Genomic DNA, 18122 nt, shown 5'->3' on the forward strand with positions numbered 1-18122 from the left:
TAACACAGATGAGTAATATTAGTATAAATTCTTTATTTACATTAAGATCTGTTTCAGTTTGCTGGTGTGACCAAACCTTAGAAGATAATCCCAAGGGATAAAGCAGAACATAAGAGCAGATATTTAGATATTAGTACAGGCTCAATTTGATGCAGTCATAAACCTTCAAGATTTCTAGTCACTGAAACCCCATTGTAGGTAGTGTTCCGGAATCTGCTAAAAGTAAATCTTTAATGACTAGATGTTTTCCTTACCATCTACACTGAATGGGAATACCATGAATATAGACACATTTTAAGTAGAAGACTGACGTTCTAAATCATGCTGTTTGATTTTATAAAAAATCATAATAGACCCTCTCACCTTTAAAAGTTGTAGAGGAGCTTTATAATAAATTCTTAAATATACTAATTTCTGTGATGTCTAGCAATTGAATAAACTTGAAAGAACTAAAATACTGCTAATAACCATCTGCTTTATATTACACAAGGAAATATACACGTATGTACACAAAAAGTTAACTCCCTTCACAAACAAATAAGTTCACAAAGGACTATGTACAATGTGACTGGACATTCAACAACTAGACTAGCTGGTTGAAATCACATTTTCAGTCCTCTGTAATTGTGAAATTTTTTCTAATGCCTTGCAAAAACTACAGATAACTGATTAAGTTCATGTAGGTTCCTTATTGAAGATAAATTGTGGTATAAATTCTATACTCAAGTTACTGAACATGAGAGTTAGGTTTTTCCAAGTGATCTAACTTTTCCCTCTGTAAACCCCAAAATAACAATTTCTGTCAGAGATAATCCGTAACAGAAGTGTTCTTCTGTGCTGAACAAAAAACTTTAAATTGTTTACAATTCACTTACTATTAACCCAAACAAGTTTAACAAGAATAAGTTTATACTGTTAGCCCCCAGTGGTCATATATGATTAAACATTTTTTGTAAACTCAACTATATTCACACATCAAGAATTGAGCCAGTGAGCTCAATCTTTAAAAAACTACACTTGTCTAAAGAAAGTCTTTTAGTGCTCACTTCGGCAGCACATATACTAAAATTAGAACAATACAGGGAAAATTAGCATGGCCCCTGTGCAAGGATGACACAAATTCATGAAGCGTTCCATGTTTAAAATAATTTGAAAAGAAAGTATTTTAAACAAACCCAAGTAAAAATAAAATATCTACAAGTGTTGTTTTCAAATCTAAGAAATGAGAAATGTAATAAGAATTTACTGAATCTTAACAGAATATTTCCCTTTGTGATATTGACAGAAGTTTCTCATAAAATGTATAAAACAGCGTAAATGTTTGGTAGATTCACTAATAGTCATACTTTTTTTTTTTTTTTACTTAGTATTAGCATTTGTTGAAAAAATAAATGGCCAAAGTGCTTTTTCATTTAGAATGAAATAATCTGGCTTATCTCTGACTAATTAAAGAAAATACAGGGTAATACAAGTGTTCAAAATCTAACACAAATAGGAGGGTTTACTATTTTTGTCTGCTTAAAGATTTTAACTTAACTAATTAGATCGAAAATACCAACATCCCCAAACAAAATTTATTGACCTGACATCAGCTTACTATAGACTGAATAAACTTTCAACATCAATCCTTGGCTACCTCAAATAATGACACAAAGTCTTAATGTTTCTTTTGCATAAGGATCAAGATCAAGCTATTTTTAAAACAATCTAAATGGTCTCAAAACATTCTCCAACTTAAGTGCAAATTTGAGTACACATAATATTTCCAAAGAGTTTTTCTTTTAGATTATCTTTGGATTCTAATAACCGTTTTGTCCATTTTTAAATAAATTATGAAAATTAACAGTTCAGCATTTTTTTCTTCAAATTTTCCTAGGCCTTTGCTATGGCAACACAATATACACTTAACAGGCCAGCTTGCAACCAGTACTCACAGTACAAATCAAAGGATGACTGAAGCCTCCAATATGATTGAAGCCCTTGTAACCATAGTTCCCCCAAAGGCAGTTTTACCCCTGCCATATAGGTCTAACATTGTGGGGTGCACCTCCAAACCTACCCAAAAATGGACATCAAGGGCATAAGCCGGCAGGAAGATCTGTTGATTGGAGAATCACTCCATGAGTTAGAGAAGTAGATGAAAGCTGTGAGGGAATATAAATAAGACTGTAGAATTAGGGAGGTGGCAAGATTTAAGGAGATGCCTTAGGAAGGAGCCACATACTTCTGAAATACAGATGTTAACTGGGTTGGGATAAAAGTAAAATCTCCAGCTTAATTATCTATCTGATCGGGACCAGAAGTCCAAATTAAACTATGTCTCCAAAGTATAGTTGTGATTTTTACCTGATGAAAGGTAAAAGTGAAGTCTAAACTTCTAGGTGTCTCCACATATGCAGACGAAAAAAATTACAGCAAACTAATACTTCAAATGAAATTTTAAATAATTAGTCCCCACATGCCACAGTTAAATCCCTGACAGTACTGTTAACATCAGATGATAGAATGCATCAGAAACAGATTTTATGTGAAATCTGTTTTTCATCAGAAACAGATTTTCCATAGATAGTGAAGTCGAAGGAAAAAACTGCATCTATATCTAGGATTAAGAGGCCAAAACCAAAATATCTTCATGAACCTTTGACCGTAAGTTTCTGTTTTTGTGCTCTCATTTACTTGAAGTTATATTTTTTTCTAATTTATTGACACATTTTTGTTTAGGCATGCCTACATTTTAAAAAATTGGTGATTAGTTTTGAAATTTAAAACTTCTAGAACCCTCACCAAGTTTTACTATTAAAACCCTTAGTATAAAAGATTTCTGTGATCCTTATAAGTAATGGAAATCCTACTACTTTCACAGTTTTTTATTTTTGAAATAATGGTCAGATGTACCACCTGATAAAGAAAATATAATATGATCTGGTTTCCCAAAATTGAAACATGGTTAATAAAAATAAAAAATTGCATTTACCAAAAATAGCCTGAAAAATTAAAAAGAATGGTGAATTCTACGTTCTAAAGGGAAGCGAAAAACTGCATAGTAAATAAGTTCAAATTGAAATTTTGGAAATTTTTGTCCTGTGCCCCATGCTGTTTATTAATTACCATATTTTAAAAACAACAACTATGTTACAAAGAAGAGGATTTGTCATCCACTTTTCTTCTTCCTTCAGGTCAGCTTAGCTTTCTTCTTAGCAGGTCCTTTATGCCCTTTGGCCTTTCTTCTTAAATTCCGCCTGTCTACCACAGGCACTTCCACTTCTATTTCCTCTGAGCTGCTATCCACAGCTTTTTCTGCCGATTGTGTAAACTGATCCAATTGCTCAGAAGATGCTTCAGACTGCTCCTCTGACTGATTCTTCTGTCCTGCATTCTGTGAAAATGGCACATCTTCAAGTTCAACCTCTATCAAAGAACTCTGGGGAAGAGCAGTAGATGTTTCCTGGGGCTCAGATACCCCCTCCTCACCCTGGTCTTCCAATGAGGAAGTAGTATTGGGAGATAAATTCTCAGAGACCGGTTCTTCAGAAAATTCAGCTATCACAGAGTTTGGAAAACCACCATCAGATCGTTCTTCATTTGACATAGTAGCAACATTGTCTGAACTCCCAAGATGTGCTTTCTTTCTTGGAAGTAGGGACTGTTTCTCTTCTGTGTGCCCCTTTTCATCAGATGTGCCTTCATCCATCAACATTTCTGAGTCAGGTATATGTGGGGTCTGAAAATTAAAAACCTGGTCAACAAATAAACTTGTACTACAGTTCTAAAAATAAATTCTCAGGCTCTAATATGCAGTGACACTGAACTACAATTTAATTCGGTACTCATTACTCAAAATCATGTATTTTTTTTGAATTTCTGTTCTGCTAAATGTGTATATATTCTGAATACAACTCAATTTCTTCAAAATTGTGTCACATGGTAATTTTAATACACTAAGTTCTTTCTTTGAGGATATAATGAAATAATTATTTCGTAATTAAGACACATTAAGCTTCACACCAAGATTCTTCAAAACCATGAATCAATGCAGTTTTTTTAGTTTCCTGGTGTTAATGGAGCCAGAACCAAAAATACCTTGGGACTTCACTGTGCTACCACACTAAGTTTGACTACAATTTCATTAGATAAGTTAGGGCAATGCAAGTTTTATTCTTTTACTTAAGTGAGACACCAATACTGCCATACAACAGTTTTTTAGCCTTAAGTTGTAATATTCAAAAGTAACAAAATTAAATTTCTTTTAAAATACTCCAACAAGTTTTTTTCCCCCACTAACCTAATCTGTCTGCCTAATTAAAACAAATATAAATTACTGTTTTGGTCATAGTCTATGTAACCAATATAGGTACTCAAATATTTGGTAAATAATGCTTTATCCAATTTTCTAAGCATTTCCTAACTACAAAGTATTAAAAGTAATAAAACTCATTTTGTTACCACATATCAGATATGAATAAGATTATAATTATTTCAATTTATAGAATATTACTGATTTTCTTATAATATCAAATCTAGTATAAAAGTTAATCTTCCTAAAGCACTATACATGTTAAGGTGGAAGCAAATATATATACCATGCACCCTCCTCGCTAATGTCACCAACATTGGTACACTTTATTAAAAAATAGCTCATTGCCCCCTTACCTTATCTGGCGCATCTGCCTCAGGGGGGTTTGAAGATTCTACCACCAGTGGAACAAGATTTGTAGAGTCTTCACTGGAATTAAAAGGCTGCAATTTTAATTCTTCATCTAAAACTTCACTAGTGGAGTCTTCCTCTTCTGTTATAAGTGAGGTCTTAAGAGAATCGTCCATTATCTCACCATTCACAGGCTCTAATTCAGATTCCTACACCATGAGGAGAGGGGGAAAAAGTAAGGACATGATTACAAACTAACTTATTTGTCATGCATGACGGGTCCCTTCTCAGTGCCTACCTATCCCTACACCAAGAACCAAATTTACATTATAGGACATGGGTTAAAGAACAGTCTTACTGGGGGAAGGAGGAAACTCGTAAGGCAGTATCAGCAAAATAAAATAATCCTGAGTACCCCATACTCCCACTGCTCTTAAGGAAAGATGGGGCAGGACCAGGATGCTCTGTGGACACAGTGTGGGTAGGATATTCAATGAAAAGACCCTACGCACTTCTTGTTCTTCCTTCTTATAGGACAATCATGGAAAGAACCTTTTCAGGAAAAAGGCACCACACAGAGTATAGACTTGATGCTGGCTGTTTACATAACACCAGCTGTTCAGCATCTGGAATCTTTGGGGCCTATGGGAAATTACAGTTTTCTGTGCCAGAGGTAGGAAGCACTACAAGTCTTATGGGAAGTTCAGTTTGGGTGCTGCTTCTTACTGGGAGGAGAGCCCCAGTCTCAGTCAACACCAGGGTCATTTCTGAGCAGTCCTGCTCCTTGTATATCATTTAAGTATGGAAATGCTATTTGATAACATGAACTCTCCAATTTCTAAAATTCTTCCAATGTTTATCCATTTACTTCTATTTAGTATCAAGTATTTCTAATCCTGACATTCTAATAATTAAGGGGAATTTTATTACCATGATTAAAATTATAAAACTGATGCACTCAAGTGTTCACAAATAGATTTGACTGCATTGTATAGGACCCCTAAAAGCGTATCAAGGAAATTTTTCCAAAAGGGAAATCATGGATTTTAATTTTTCTATAGTAAATAATTTATTAAATTGTTCTAAAATAAAAATTGTCTGTAAAATATCTATTTTGTTATACCAGATGATACACAGAATAGAGTTCACACAGAAGGTAATATAAAGCTCATAAAAATGACCAGAGTGGGAGAGATATATAAATCTAGAGTTACTGGTCATTCCCATAGATAAAACAGTTGAAGTCATGAGATTGGATGTATTTTCAAAAAAGAGAACATGAACCAAAGTTCAGAAAATCAAGGACTTTTTCCAGAGTGTCCACAATAAGGGGGAAAAGGCAAGTAGGGGAAGAGTCAAAAAATAAAAATAATACTTCAGAGACAGAAAAACCAAGAAACCAGCCTGGCCAATATGGTGAAACCCCCTCTCTACTAAAAATATGAAAATCAGCCAGGCATGGCAGCACTCGCCTGTAGTCCCAGCTACTTGGGAGGCTGAGGCAGAAGAATAGCTTGAACCCAGGATGCAGAGGTAGCAGTGAGCCAGAGAGATCGTGCCACTGAAGTCCAGCCAAGGGAGACACAGCAAGACTCCGTCTCAAAAAAAAAAAAAACAAGAAACCAAAGTGCAATAGTGTTATAAAGTCAGGAGATTAGAAAACTTCAGGAAGAGAGGGTAATCAACCCAGGTTTAAAAAAAAAATTAGGCCGGGCCGCGGTGGCTCACACCTGTAATCCCAGCACTTTGGGAGGCCGAGGCGGGTGGATCACAAGGTCAGGCGATCGAGACCATCCTGGCTAATATGGTGAAACCCTGTCTCTACTAAAAAATACAAAAAATTAGCCGGGCGTGGTGGCGGGCACCTGTAGTCCCAGCTACTCGGAGAGGCTGAGGCAGGAGAATGGCATGAACCTGGAAGGCAGAGCTTGCAGTGAACCGAGATCGTGCCACTGCATTCCAGCCTGGGCGACAGAGCAAGACTCTGGTCTCCAAAAACAAACAAACAAACAAACAAACAAACAAACAAACAAAAAACAATGAAAATGAAAGTTGTCACTGTCACTGGTATATGTCTTATTGGATGAAACAGGTTACATGAAGTATGTACAATATAATCTTAACTTTTTAAAAGTGAAAAAAAGGCCAGACGCCATGGCTCACGCCTGTAATCCCAGCACTTTGGAAGCCGAGGCAGGTGGATCATGAGATCAGGAGTTCAAGACCAGCCTGGCCAAGATGGTGAAACCCCATCTCTACTAAAAATACAAAAATTAACTGGGCATGGTGGCAGGCGCCTGTAATCCCAGGTACTCGGGAGGCTGAGGCAGCGAATTGCTTGAACCTGGGAGGTGGAGGTTGCAGTTAAGCCGAGATTGCGCCACTGCATTCCAGCCTGGGCAACAGAGCGAGACTCCATCTCAAGAGAAAAAAAAAAACCACAAATACGTATTTCCGTAAACATCTAGATGCATACAAATACTGTTTTTAAAAAATATGTGCTTTTCTTTAACTTCCTATATGTGCTTCTTTTCATTTTCCCAATTTTCTACAATAAAAGTACCATTTAAAAATATACTTTCCAGCCAGGCACAGTGGTTTACGCCTGTAATCCCAGCACATTAGGAGGCGGAGGGGAGAGGATCACTTGAGGTCCAGAGTTCAAGACCAGACTGGCCAACATTGGCAAAAACCCAGTTTCTACTGAAAATACAAAAATTCACCTGGCATGGTGGCACATGCCTAATTCAAGCTACTTGGGAGGCTAAGGCATGAGAATCACTTAAACTCAGGAGGTGGAGGTTGTAGTGAGCTGAGATCGTGCCACTGCACTCCAGCCTGCGTGACAGAGAATCTGTCTCAAAACACACACACACACACACATGTATATATATAGTTTCCTATCAAAAAGTGGGATAAGGACATGAATAGGTAATTCTCAAAAGAAGATAGACAAATGGCCAACAAACATGGAAAAATGCTCAACATCACTAATTGTGATGGCTAATACTGTCAACTTGATTGGATTGAAGGATGCAAGGTATTGTTCCTGGTGTGTCTATAAGGAGATAAACATTTGAGTCAGTGGACTGGGAGAGGCACCCCTCAATCTGGGTGGGCACCATCTAATCAGCTGCCAGCATGGCCAGAATAAAAAGCAGGCAGAAGAACGTGGAGAGATTAGACCAGCTTAGCCTCCCAGCCTATATCTTTCTCCTGTGCTGGATGCTTCCTGCCCTCAAACATCAGACTCCAGGTTCTTCAGCTTCGGGACTCAGACTGGCTTCCTTGCTCCTCAGCTTGCAGACAGCCTATTGTGGGACCTTGTGATCGTGGGAGTTAATATTCCTTAATAAACTCCCCTTTATATATACATCTATCCTATTAGTTCCGTCCCTCTAGAGAACCCTAACAGGCTTTGGTACCAGGAGTGGTTCTAGAGGAACAGAATATTAAGGATGGAGTTCTTTCATAGGTTTTGGGGTTTCTGAAGTTGGCTCCTTAATATGATCAGACCCCAAAATGCTAAGGACTCTACTTCTAACAGTATGGAGAACACTGATAGTCCTTGGCATAAACTGTTTAGAGTTATGCAAAATAAATGCATTTGACACTCCTGATTCACCACTCGTGAGAGGGAAGAAGTTTGGTGACTCTAAACGTAATATCTTTGACCATATGTGGAGAACCAAGGAACATAATGAAGTTGGTTGGCTGCTCCTAAGTTCACTGGACAAAGTGATGAAAGACAATGATAAACTCAGGGATTCTAACTCCTGGCTTCAAAAGCAGATACTCACTTTAAAAGCCCCGAGTGAGAGTCTTATCTCCTGTAGACAAAGAGCTGAAATTGTGGAAAATCAGACACAACCTCTTATCATGTGAGTGGCTGACCTGCAACGAAAGGTGCATGCACAGCCTCGCCAGATGTCTACTGTTAAAGTGAGGGTCCTGATTGGAAAAGAATGGGACCCTGCAACTTGGAATGGGGACATGTAGGAGGACCCTGATGATACTGGGGACACAGAGCTTGTAAACTCTGATGAGCCTTTTTGCCAGAAGAAACAGCTTCGCCATCCCCAGTAGTGGTAACATCACCTCAGAAGAGGAGAACCAGCCCTGTTTGCTTCTAGACCCATAACTGGACTAAAGTCCCGGCAGCCTCCTAGAGGTGAAGTTCAGAGTGTGACCCACAAGGAGGTGTGCTACACTTGAAAAGAACTGCTTGAGTTTTCTAATTTATATAAGCAGGAATCTGGAGAACAGGTGTGGGAATGGATGTTAAGGGTGTGGGATGATGGTGGAAGGAACATAGAGTTGGATCAGGCTGAATTTATTGATTTGGGCCCACTAAGTAGGGACTCTGCATTTAATGTCGCTGCTCAGGGAGTTTAAAAAGGTTCTAATACCTTGATTTCTTGGTTAGCTGAAATATGGATTAAAAGATGGCTCACTCTGAGCGAGCTGGAAATGCCTGATCTCCCTTGGTTTAATGTAGAGGAAGAGATCCAAAGGCTTAGGGAGATTGGGATGGTGGGGTGGATTAGTCACTTTAGACCTACTCATCCCAGCTGGGAGGGTCCAGAAGATATACCCTTGACTGATGCTTTGCAAAAGAGATTTGTGAGGGCAGCACGTGAATCTTCGAAGAGCTCTATGATTACTCTTCTCTGTATGCCAGATCTAACAGTAGGAACCGCAGTCACTCAACTACAAAATTTAAACCAGGAATAATTGGATCCTGAGGTGGCAGAGGCCAAGTGGGAGCACTCAACCATCAAATGCAAGATGGGCAAGCTACCATAATGGACTGCAGAGGCAAAGCAGCAATCAGAATAATCTGACTTGTGTACAGCTTTTGCACTGGCTAATTAATCACAGTGTTCCCAGAAGTGGAAATGATAGGAAGCCTACTGAATTCCTACTTAATTCATATAAGTGGAAAACTTCCAGGTCGAGTGGACAAAAGACTAATCTGAATTATAAAAAAAAAGAGAATCACAGCCCCTCAATTTCCAGACTTGAACCATTTTATATACCCAGAACCCCCTGAATGAAGCCCCTTGAGGAAGGACCCCACTACAGTAGCGACAATTTATGCTGTGAATCTTTCTCCCATTCTTCCCCAAGGAGACTTCTGGCCTCACTGGGGAAAAGGAAATGATCAGACATTTCGGGGACTACTGGACACTGGCTCTGAGCTGATGCTGATTCCGGGAAACCCAAAATGTCATTGTGGTCCTCGTCATTAAAGTAGGGGCTTATTAAGATCAGGTAATGTAATGGAGTTTTAGCTCAGGTCTGACTTACAGTGGGTCCAATGGGTCCCCGGACTCATCCTGTGGTCATTTCCCCAGTGCCAGAATGCATAATTGGCATAGACATACTTAGCAGCTGGCAGAGCCCCCACAATGGCTCCCTGACTGGTGGGGTCAGGGCTATTATGGTGGGAAAGGCCAAGTGGAAACCATTGGAGTTGCCTCTACCTAGAAAAATAGTTAATCAGGCCAGGCACGGTGGCTCATGCCTGTAATCCCAGCACTTTGGGAGGCCGAGGCGGGCGGATCACCTGAGGTCGGGAGTTCGAGACCAGCCTGACCAATATGGAGAAACCCCGTCTCTACTAAAAATACAAAATTCGCCGGGCGTGGTGGCACATGCCTGTAATCCCAGCTACGATGGAGGCTGAGACAAGAGAATTGCTTGAACCTGGGAGGCGGAGGTTGCAGTGAGCCAAGATCGTGCCATTGTACTCCAGCCTGGGCAACAAAAGCGAAACTCCATCTCAAAAAAAAAAAAAAAAGAAGGAAAGAAAGAAAAATAGTCAATCAAACACAATACCGCATCCCTGGAGGCACTGCGGAGATTAGTGCCACCATCAAGGACGGTGCAGGGGTGGTGATTCCCATCACATCCCCGTTCAACTCTCTCATTTGGTCTGTGCAGAAGACAGATGGATCTTGGAGAATTACAGTGGATTATCATAAGCTTAACCAAGTGGTGACTCCAACTGCAGCTGCTGCACCAGATGTGGTTTCATTGCTTGAGCAAATTAACATATCTCCTGGTACCTGGTATGCAGCCACTGATTTGCCAAATGCCTTTTTCTCCATTCCTGTCCATAAGGCCCACCAGAAGCAATTTGCGTTCGGCTGGCAAGGCCAGCAATACACCTTTAGTGTCCTACCTCAGGGGTATATCAACTCTCCAGATTTGTGTCATAACCTTGTTCAAAGAGACCTTGATCGCTTTTCACTTCCACAAGTTATCACACTGGCCCATAACATTGATGACATTATGCTGACTGGATCCAGTGAGCAAGAAGTAGCAAACACACTGGACTTATTGATGAGACATTTGCATGCCAGAGGATGGGAAATAAATCCGACTACAATTCAGGGAACTTCTAGCTCAGTAAAGTTTCTAGGAGTCCAGTGGTGCGGGGCCTGTTGAGATATTCCTTCTAAGGTAAAGGATAAGATGCTGCATTTGGCCCCTACTACAACCAAGAAAGAGACACAGCACAAGCTGGCCTATTTGGATTTTGGAGGCAACAAATTCCTCATTTGGTTGTGTTACTCCAGCCCATTTATCGAGTGACCCGAAAGACTGCCAGTTTTGAGTGGGCTCCAGAACAGAAGGCTCTGTGACAGGTCCAGGCTGCTGTGCAAGCTGTTCTGCCACTTGGGCCATATGATCCAGCAGATCCAATGGTGCCTGAGGTGTCAGTGGCAGGCAGGGATGCTGTGAGGAGCCTTTGGCAGGCCCCCATAGGTGAATCACAGCGGAGGCCTCTAGGATTTTGGAGCAAGGTCCTGCCATCTTCTTCAGGTAACTACTCTCTTGAGAGACAAGTGCTGTTTGGAGCCTTTGGCAGGCCTCCATAGGTGATTCGCAGTGCAGGCCTCTAAGATTTTGGAGCAAGGCCCTGCCATCTTCTGCAGATAACTGCTCTCCTTTTGAGAGACAGTTCTTGGCCTGTTACTGGGCTTTGGTAGAAACTGAATGTTTGACTATGGGTCATCAAGTCACCATGTGACCTGAACTGCCTATCATGAACTGGGTGCTTTCTGACCCATCTAGTCATAAAGTGGGTCATGCACTGCAGCATTCCATCATTAAATTGAAGTGGTATATATGTGATTGGGCTTGAGCAGGTCTTGAAGACACAAGTAAGTTACATGAGGAAGTGGCTCAAACGCCCATGGTCTCCACTGCTGCCACCCTGGCCTTCTTTTCCCTAGCCTGCACCGATGGCCTCATGGGGAGTTCCCTACAATCAGTTGACAGAGGAAAAGAAGACTAGGGCCTGGTTCACAGATGGTTCTGCATGATATGCAGGCACCACCCACAAGTGGACAGCTGCAGCCCTATAGCCCCTTTCCTGAAGGACACTGGTGAAGGAAAATCTTCCCAGTGGGCAGAACTTCGAGCAGTGCACCTGGTTGTACACTTTCCAAGGAAGGAGAAATAGACAGATGTGTGATAATACTGATTCATGGGCTGTAGCCAATGGTTTGGATGATGGTCAGGGACTTGAAAGAAGCATGATTGGAAAATTGGTGACAAATTCGGGGAAGAGGTATGTGGATGGACCTCTCTGAGTGGTGAAAAACTGAAGATATTTGTATCCCATGTGAATGCTCACTAAAGGGTGACCTCAGCAGAGGAGGATTTTAATAATCGAGTGGATAGGATGACTTGTTCTGTGGACACCACACAGCCTCCTTCCCCAGCCACCCCTGTCATCACCCAATGGGTCCACGAACAAAGTGGCCATGGTGACAGGGATGGAGGTTACACATGGGCTCAGCAACATGGACTTCCACTCACCAAGGCTGACCTGGCTAAGGCCACTGCTGAGTGCCCAATTTGCCAGCAGCACAGACCAACACTAAGCCCTTAATATGACACCAGTCCTTGGGGTGATCTGACAGCTAACTGGTGGCAGGTTGATTACACTGGACCTCTTCCATCATGGAAAGAGCAGAGGTTTGTCCTTACTGCAATAGACACTTACTCTGGATATGAGTTTGCCTCTCCTGCGCACAATGCTTCTGCCAAGACTACCATCCGTGGACTCATGGAAGGCCTTATCCATCATCATGGTACTCAACATTGCCTCTGAACAAGGCACTCACTTTATGGCTAAAGCAGTGCAGCAGTGGGCTCATGCTCATGGAATTCACTATTCTTACCATGTTCCCCATCATCCTGAAGCAGATGGATTGAGAGAACGGTGGAATGTCCTTTTGAAGTCACAATTACAATGCCAACTAGGTGATAATACTTTGCAGGGCTGGGGCAAAGGTCTCCAGCAGGCTGTGTATGCTCTGAATAAGCATCCAGTATATGGTACTGTTTCTGTTTCCCCCATCGCCAGGATTCACAGGTCCAGGAATCCAGGGGTAAAAGTGGAAATGGCATCACTCACCATCACCCCTAGTGATCCACCAGAAAAATTTTTGCTTCCTGTCCCCATGACATTACGTTCTGCTGGCCTGGAGGTATTAGTTCCAGAGAGACAAACGCTGCCACCAGGAGACACAACAATGATTCCATTAAACTGGAAGTTAAGATTGCCACTTGGACACCTTGGGCTCCTCCTACCTTTAAGTCAACAGGCTAAGGAGGGAGTTATAGTGTTGGCTGGGGTGACTGACCCAGACTATCAAGACGAAATCAGTCTACTACTCCACAATGGAGGTAAGGAAGAGTATGCGTGGAATATAGGAGATCCCTTGGGGTGTCTCTTAGTATTACGATGCCCTGTGATTAAGGTCAATGGGAAACTACAACAGCCCAATCCAGGCAAGACTACAAATGGCCCAGACCCTTCAGGAATGAAGGTTTGGGTTACTCCACTAGGAAAAAAAAAAAAACGATCTGCTAAGGTGCTTGCTGAAGGCAAAGGGAATACAGAATGGGTAGCAGAAGAAGGTAGTCACCAACACCAGCTTCGACCACGTGACCAGCTGCAGAAACGAGGACTGTAATTGTCATGAGTATTTCTTCCTTATTTGTTAAGAACATGTTTGTGCATGTATACACTTGTACTAAGAAAATATCTTCATTTTATTTCCCTTTTCCTTTATCATGTGACATAAGATTGATTGACTTCATATCAGCAATTAAATGTTTACGTAATATTATTTGGGTTGGGGGTTTCCACTTGTACGAATGACAGTTGTATTATGTTAGGCATAATTATTACCTTACTATTGTCTTTATTTGACGGTTATGTATGATCTGAGGAAGTGTGTATGGGTTCAAGCTGACAAGGGGTAGACTTGTAATGGTTAATACTGTCAACTTGATTGGATTGAAGGATGCAAAGTATTGATCCTGGGTGTGGCTGTAAGGGTGGTGTTATCAAAAGAAATTAACATTTGAGTCAGTGGACTGGAAGAGGCAAACCCACCCTCAATCCAGGTGGGCACCATCTAATCAGCTGCCAGCATGGCCAGAATAAAAAGCAGGCAGAAGAACACGGAGAGATTAGACTGGCTTAGCCTCCCAGCCTACATCTTTCTCCTGTGCTGGATGCTTCCTGCCCTCAAACATCAGACTCCAGGTTCTTTAGCTTTGGGACTCGGACTGACTTCCTTGCTTCCTTGCTCCCCACCTTGCAGATGGCCTACTGTGGGACTCTGTGATCATGTGGGTTAATACTCCTTAATAAACTCCCCTTTATATACATCTATCCTATTAGTTCTGTCCCTCTAGAGAACCCTAATACACTAATTATCAAGGAAATGCAAATCAAAACCACAATTTGATAACACCTTACTCCTGTAAGTATGGCCACAATAAAAAATAGATGCTGGAGTGGATATGGTGAAAAGGGAATATTTTTACACTACTGCTGGGAACGCAAACTAGTACAACCACTATGGAAAACAGTGTGGAGATTCCTTAAAGTACTAAAAGTAGAACTACCATTTGGTCCAGCAATCCCACTACTGGCTATCTACCCAGAAAAAAAAGAAGTCATTATATGAAAAAGACACTTGCACATGCATGTTTGTTGCAGCACAATTTGCAACTGCAAAAAATATGGAACCAAGCTAAATGCCCATCAACCAATGAGTGGATAAAGAAAACGAGGTATATATAGGCCGGGCACAGTGGCTCACGCCTGTCATCCCAGCACTTTGGGAGGCCGAGGTGGGTGGATCATGAAGTCAGGAGATCAAGACCATCCTGGCCAACATGGTGAAACCCCATCTCTACTACAAATACAAAAATTAACTGGGTGTGGTGGCGTGCGCCTGTAATCCCAGCTACTCGGGAGGCTGAGGCAGGAGAATCACTTGAACCAGGGAGTTGGAGGTTGCAGTGAGCTGAGATCGTGCCACTGCACTCCAGCCTGGCGACAGACCAAGAGTCCATCTCAAAAAAAAAAAAAAATGGTATATATAGACCATGGAATCCTACTCAGACACAAAAATGAATGAAATAATGGCATTCACAGCAACCTGCATGGAGTTGGAGACCATTATTCTAAGTGGAGTAACTCAGGAATGGAAAACCAAACATCGTATGTTCTCACTCATAAGTGGGAGCTAAGCTATGAGTATGCAAAGGCCTAAGAGTGTTATCACGGACTCTGGGGACTTGGGGGAAAGGGCAGGAGGAGGGTGAGAGATAAAAGACTACACATTGGGTACAGTATACACTGCTTGGGTGATGGGTGCACCGAAATCTCAGAAATCACCACTAATGAATTTATCCATGTCACCAAACACCCATCTGCTCCCCAAAAACTACTGAAATATTACAAAAATAGGCTGGCCACGGTGGCTCACGCCTGTAATCTCAGCACTTTGGAAGGCCAAGGCGGGCGGGATCACACGGTCAGGAGATCAAGACGACACTGGCTAACACGGTGAAACCCCATCTCTACTAAAAATACAAAAAATTAGCGGGGCGTGGTGGCGGGCGCCTGTAGTGCCAGCTACTCAGGAGGCTGAGGCAGGAGAATGGCGTGAACCCAGGAGGCAGAGCTTGCAGTGAGCCAAGATTGTGCCACTGCACTCCAGGCTGGGTGACAGAGCAAGACTCCGTCTCAAAAAAAAAAAAAGAAATATTACAAAAATAAACATAAAAATATCATTTCATGAGGCTGTGTACGGTGGATCATGCCTGTAATCCCAGCACTTTGGGAGGCCGAGAGGAGTGGATCAGGAGTTCAAGACCAGCCTGGCAAACATGGTGAAACCCCGTCTCGGCAGATCATGAGGTCAGGAGATCAAGACCATCCTGGCTAACAAGCAAGACTCCGTCTCAAAAAAAAAAAAAAAAACAGACACAAAAATTAGCCAGGCGTGTTGGTGTACCTGTAATCCTAGCTACTCAGGAGGCAGAGGCAGGAGAATTGCTTAAACCCAGGAGGGTGGAGGCTGCAGTGAGCTGACATAACATATGTCATTTCATGAAATAGAGGAAGCAGGAGCTAAATCAGAGTAACTTAAGAAAACAAAATTAGCTGGGCACGGTGGCTCACGCCTGTAATCTCAGCACTTTGGGAGGCTGAGGCGGGCAGATCACGTGAGGTCAGGAGTTTGAGACCAGCCTGGCCAAAGTGGTGAAACCCCGTCTCCACTAAAAATACAAAAATTAGCTGGGCATGGTGGGGGGGAACCTGTAATCCCAGCTACTTGGAAGACTGAGGCAGGAGAATCACTTGAACCCAGGAAGCAGAGGTTGCAGTGAGCCAAGATCATGCCACTGCACTCCAGCCTGGGTGCAAAGAGCAAAACTCCATCTCAAAAAGAAAAAGAAAACAAAATTGGTAATATAGTTTCACTTATTCACCTGCCTGCTAGACTTGGCAAACAGCTGAAAGATTTTTTCAAGAAACTTATGAACATATGAAAGAAGAAATAGGGAATCTGTGGAAAGGAAAAGATTGAAGATACTAAAGAGAAAAATGAAAATGGATAGAGGAAAGAAAAAAGAAGCTGGGGATAAATACTTTAAAGCTGCAGAAATCAACCCAGATAAAGAGTTTACTTAGTTACCAAGGGTTTATATATTTTTTTCTAGTGTTTAAAAAACATGGACTTAGTTATTTTTCCAGAACTTTGTGAGATCAATAGTCATCAAATATTATTTTTCTGGATTAGTAATTCCTATCCCTCTAACTAAAATGGGGGTGCCACTGAAGGTTTATTGCACCTGAAAGCATTTTAACTGGTTCTATAAGGTAGATCTTATATCATTTGTGTATGTAAGTGTGTTTAATTCCACAAATTAACTTATATTTTAAATGCACTGAAAGATCTTACTAAACATACCTATTTTATCTTCGATATAATTCAAACTTTTATAAGCTCAAACTTTTATAAACAATTATACTTGTAATTTTATCCTCTCCCCAACTCTAGTACCTGACCTTGCTTAATATATATGATTTTTAACACTAAACGCAATTTCTAACACTCTAAAATATATCGCTATACTTTTCTAACAATATGTGATTAAGAAAGGTAAAATTTAGTTTACTTATTTTCATTTTACTGAATAAGTGATCTCATACCTTTTCACTATCTTGCTTCTCTTGCTGTGGCTGGGTTTCCAGTGATGGCCGTGCATCTTTATCACTGCTTTCATCCTCAAATTCAATCCCTCTCTGTTCAGGTTCTTCTTCCAGGAATTCTTCTGAGCTCTCTGATGGGCGTGCAGTAGACTCCAATCTAAAAAACAAAAGAAAACCATTCTGACTTGTTTTATTAAGGATAAATATAAAATCTCAGAAGTCCTTTCTTAAAGTAACATTTTAGAGAATCAACTACGTTGTCAACAACTTCAGATTTTACAAGTCTAAAACCAATCTCTTCATCCTCTTATAATACTACAATCTTCTCAATTATGTAAACTAGACCCTTCTTCATTTATTCTACCCATATCTTAATGGATTTTTTTTTTTTTTTTTTTTTCAGACAAAGTCTCGCTGTTACCCAGGCTGGAGTGCAGTGGCGCGATCTTGGCTCACTGCAACCTCCACCTCCCAGGTTAAAGTGATTCTCCTGCCTCAGCCCCCGAGCAGCTGAGACTACAGGCACCCGCCACTACGCCCAGCTAATTTTTTGTATTTTTAGTAGAGACAGGGTTTCACCATGTTAGCCAGGATAGTCTCCACCTCGTGACCTCGTGATCCACCCGCCTCAGCCTCCCAAAGTGCTGGGATTACAGGCGTGAGCCACAGCGCCCAGCCTGAATCTTTTTTTTTTTTTTAACCTCATTTATACTGAAGGACCATGGATCTTACTCTGTTACAATGAGCATAAATCCCAGTTTACCTGGAGCAGTCCCAGTTTACAGACTTTTGTTCATAATTATGGATACTGTCATAATTATTAATAATGCTCCTTTCGGCCGGGCGCGGTGGCTCAAGCCTGTAATCTCAGCACTTTGGGAGGCTGAGGCGGGCGGATCACGAGGTCAGGAGATCAAGACCATCCTGGCTAACACG

At 41.3% G+C, this 18122-nt stretch overlaps 1 protein-coding gene and 1 non-coding gene across 6 annotated transcripts in view; one reads left to right on the forward strand and one right to left on the reverse strand.

Annotated features, from left to right (window-relative positions):
* Nucleotides 1-1038: 1038 nt before the first annotated feature.
* LOC116462798 (U6 spliceosomal RNA) lies at nt 1039-1143 on the forward strand. Its single transcript, XR_004246455.1, has one exon. It is a non-coding gene; the product is annotated as a U6 spliceosomal RNA (small nuclear RNA).
* A 1365-nt stretch (nt 1144-2508) lies between these two features.
* Nucleotides 2509-18122, reverse strand: part of FAM169A (family with sequence similarity 169 member A) — a 78146-nt gene continuing 62532 nt past the window's right edge. For all 5 annotated transcript variants that reach the window (XM_032145148.2, XM_032145149.2, XM_058434106.1 and 2 more), the window contains 3 exons: nt 17187-17343; nt 4651-4854; nt 2509-3721 (listed from right to left, as the gene is read on the reverse strand). In XM_032145148.2, coding sequence (XP_032001039.1) covers nt 3173-3721; nt 4651-4854; nt 17187-17343 — 910 coding nt within the window. In that variant the 3' untranslated portion in view covers nt 2509-3172. The remainder of the gene's footprint in view (nt 3722-4650; nt 4855-17186; nt 17344-18122) is intronic.

The sequence above is a fragment of the Hylobates moloch genome, unplaced genomic scaffold, assembly GCF_009828535.3.
Source record: "Hylobates moloch isolate HMO894 unplaced genomic scaffold, HMol_V3 SCAFFOLD_23, whole genome shotgun sequence".
NCBI classification, from domain to species: domain Eukaryota; kingdom Metazoa; phylum Chordata; class Mammalia; order Primates; family Hylobatidae; genus Hylobates; species Hylobates moloch.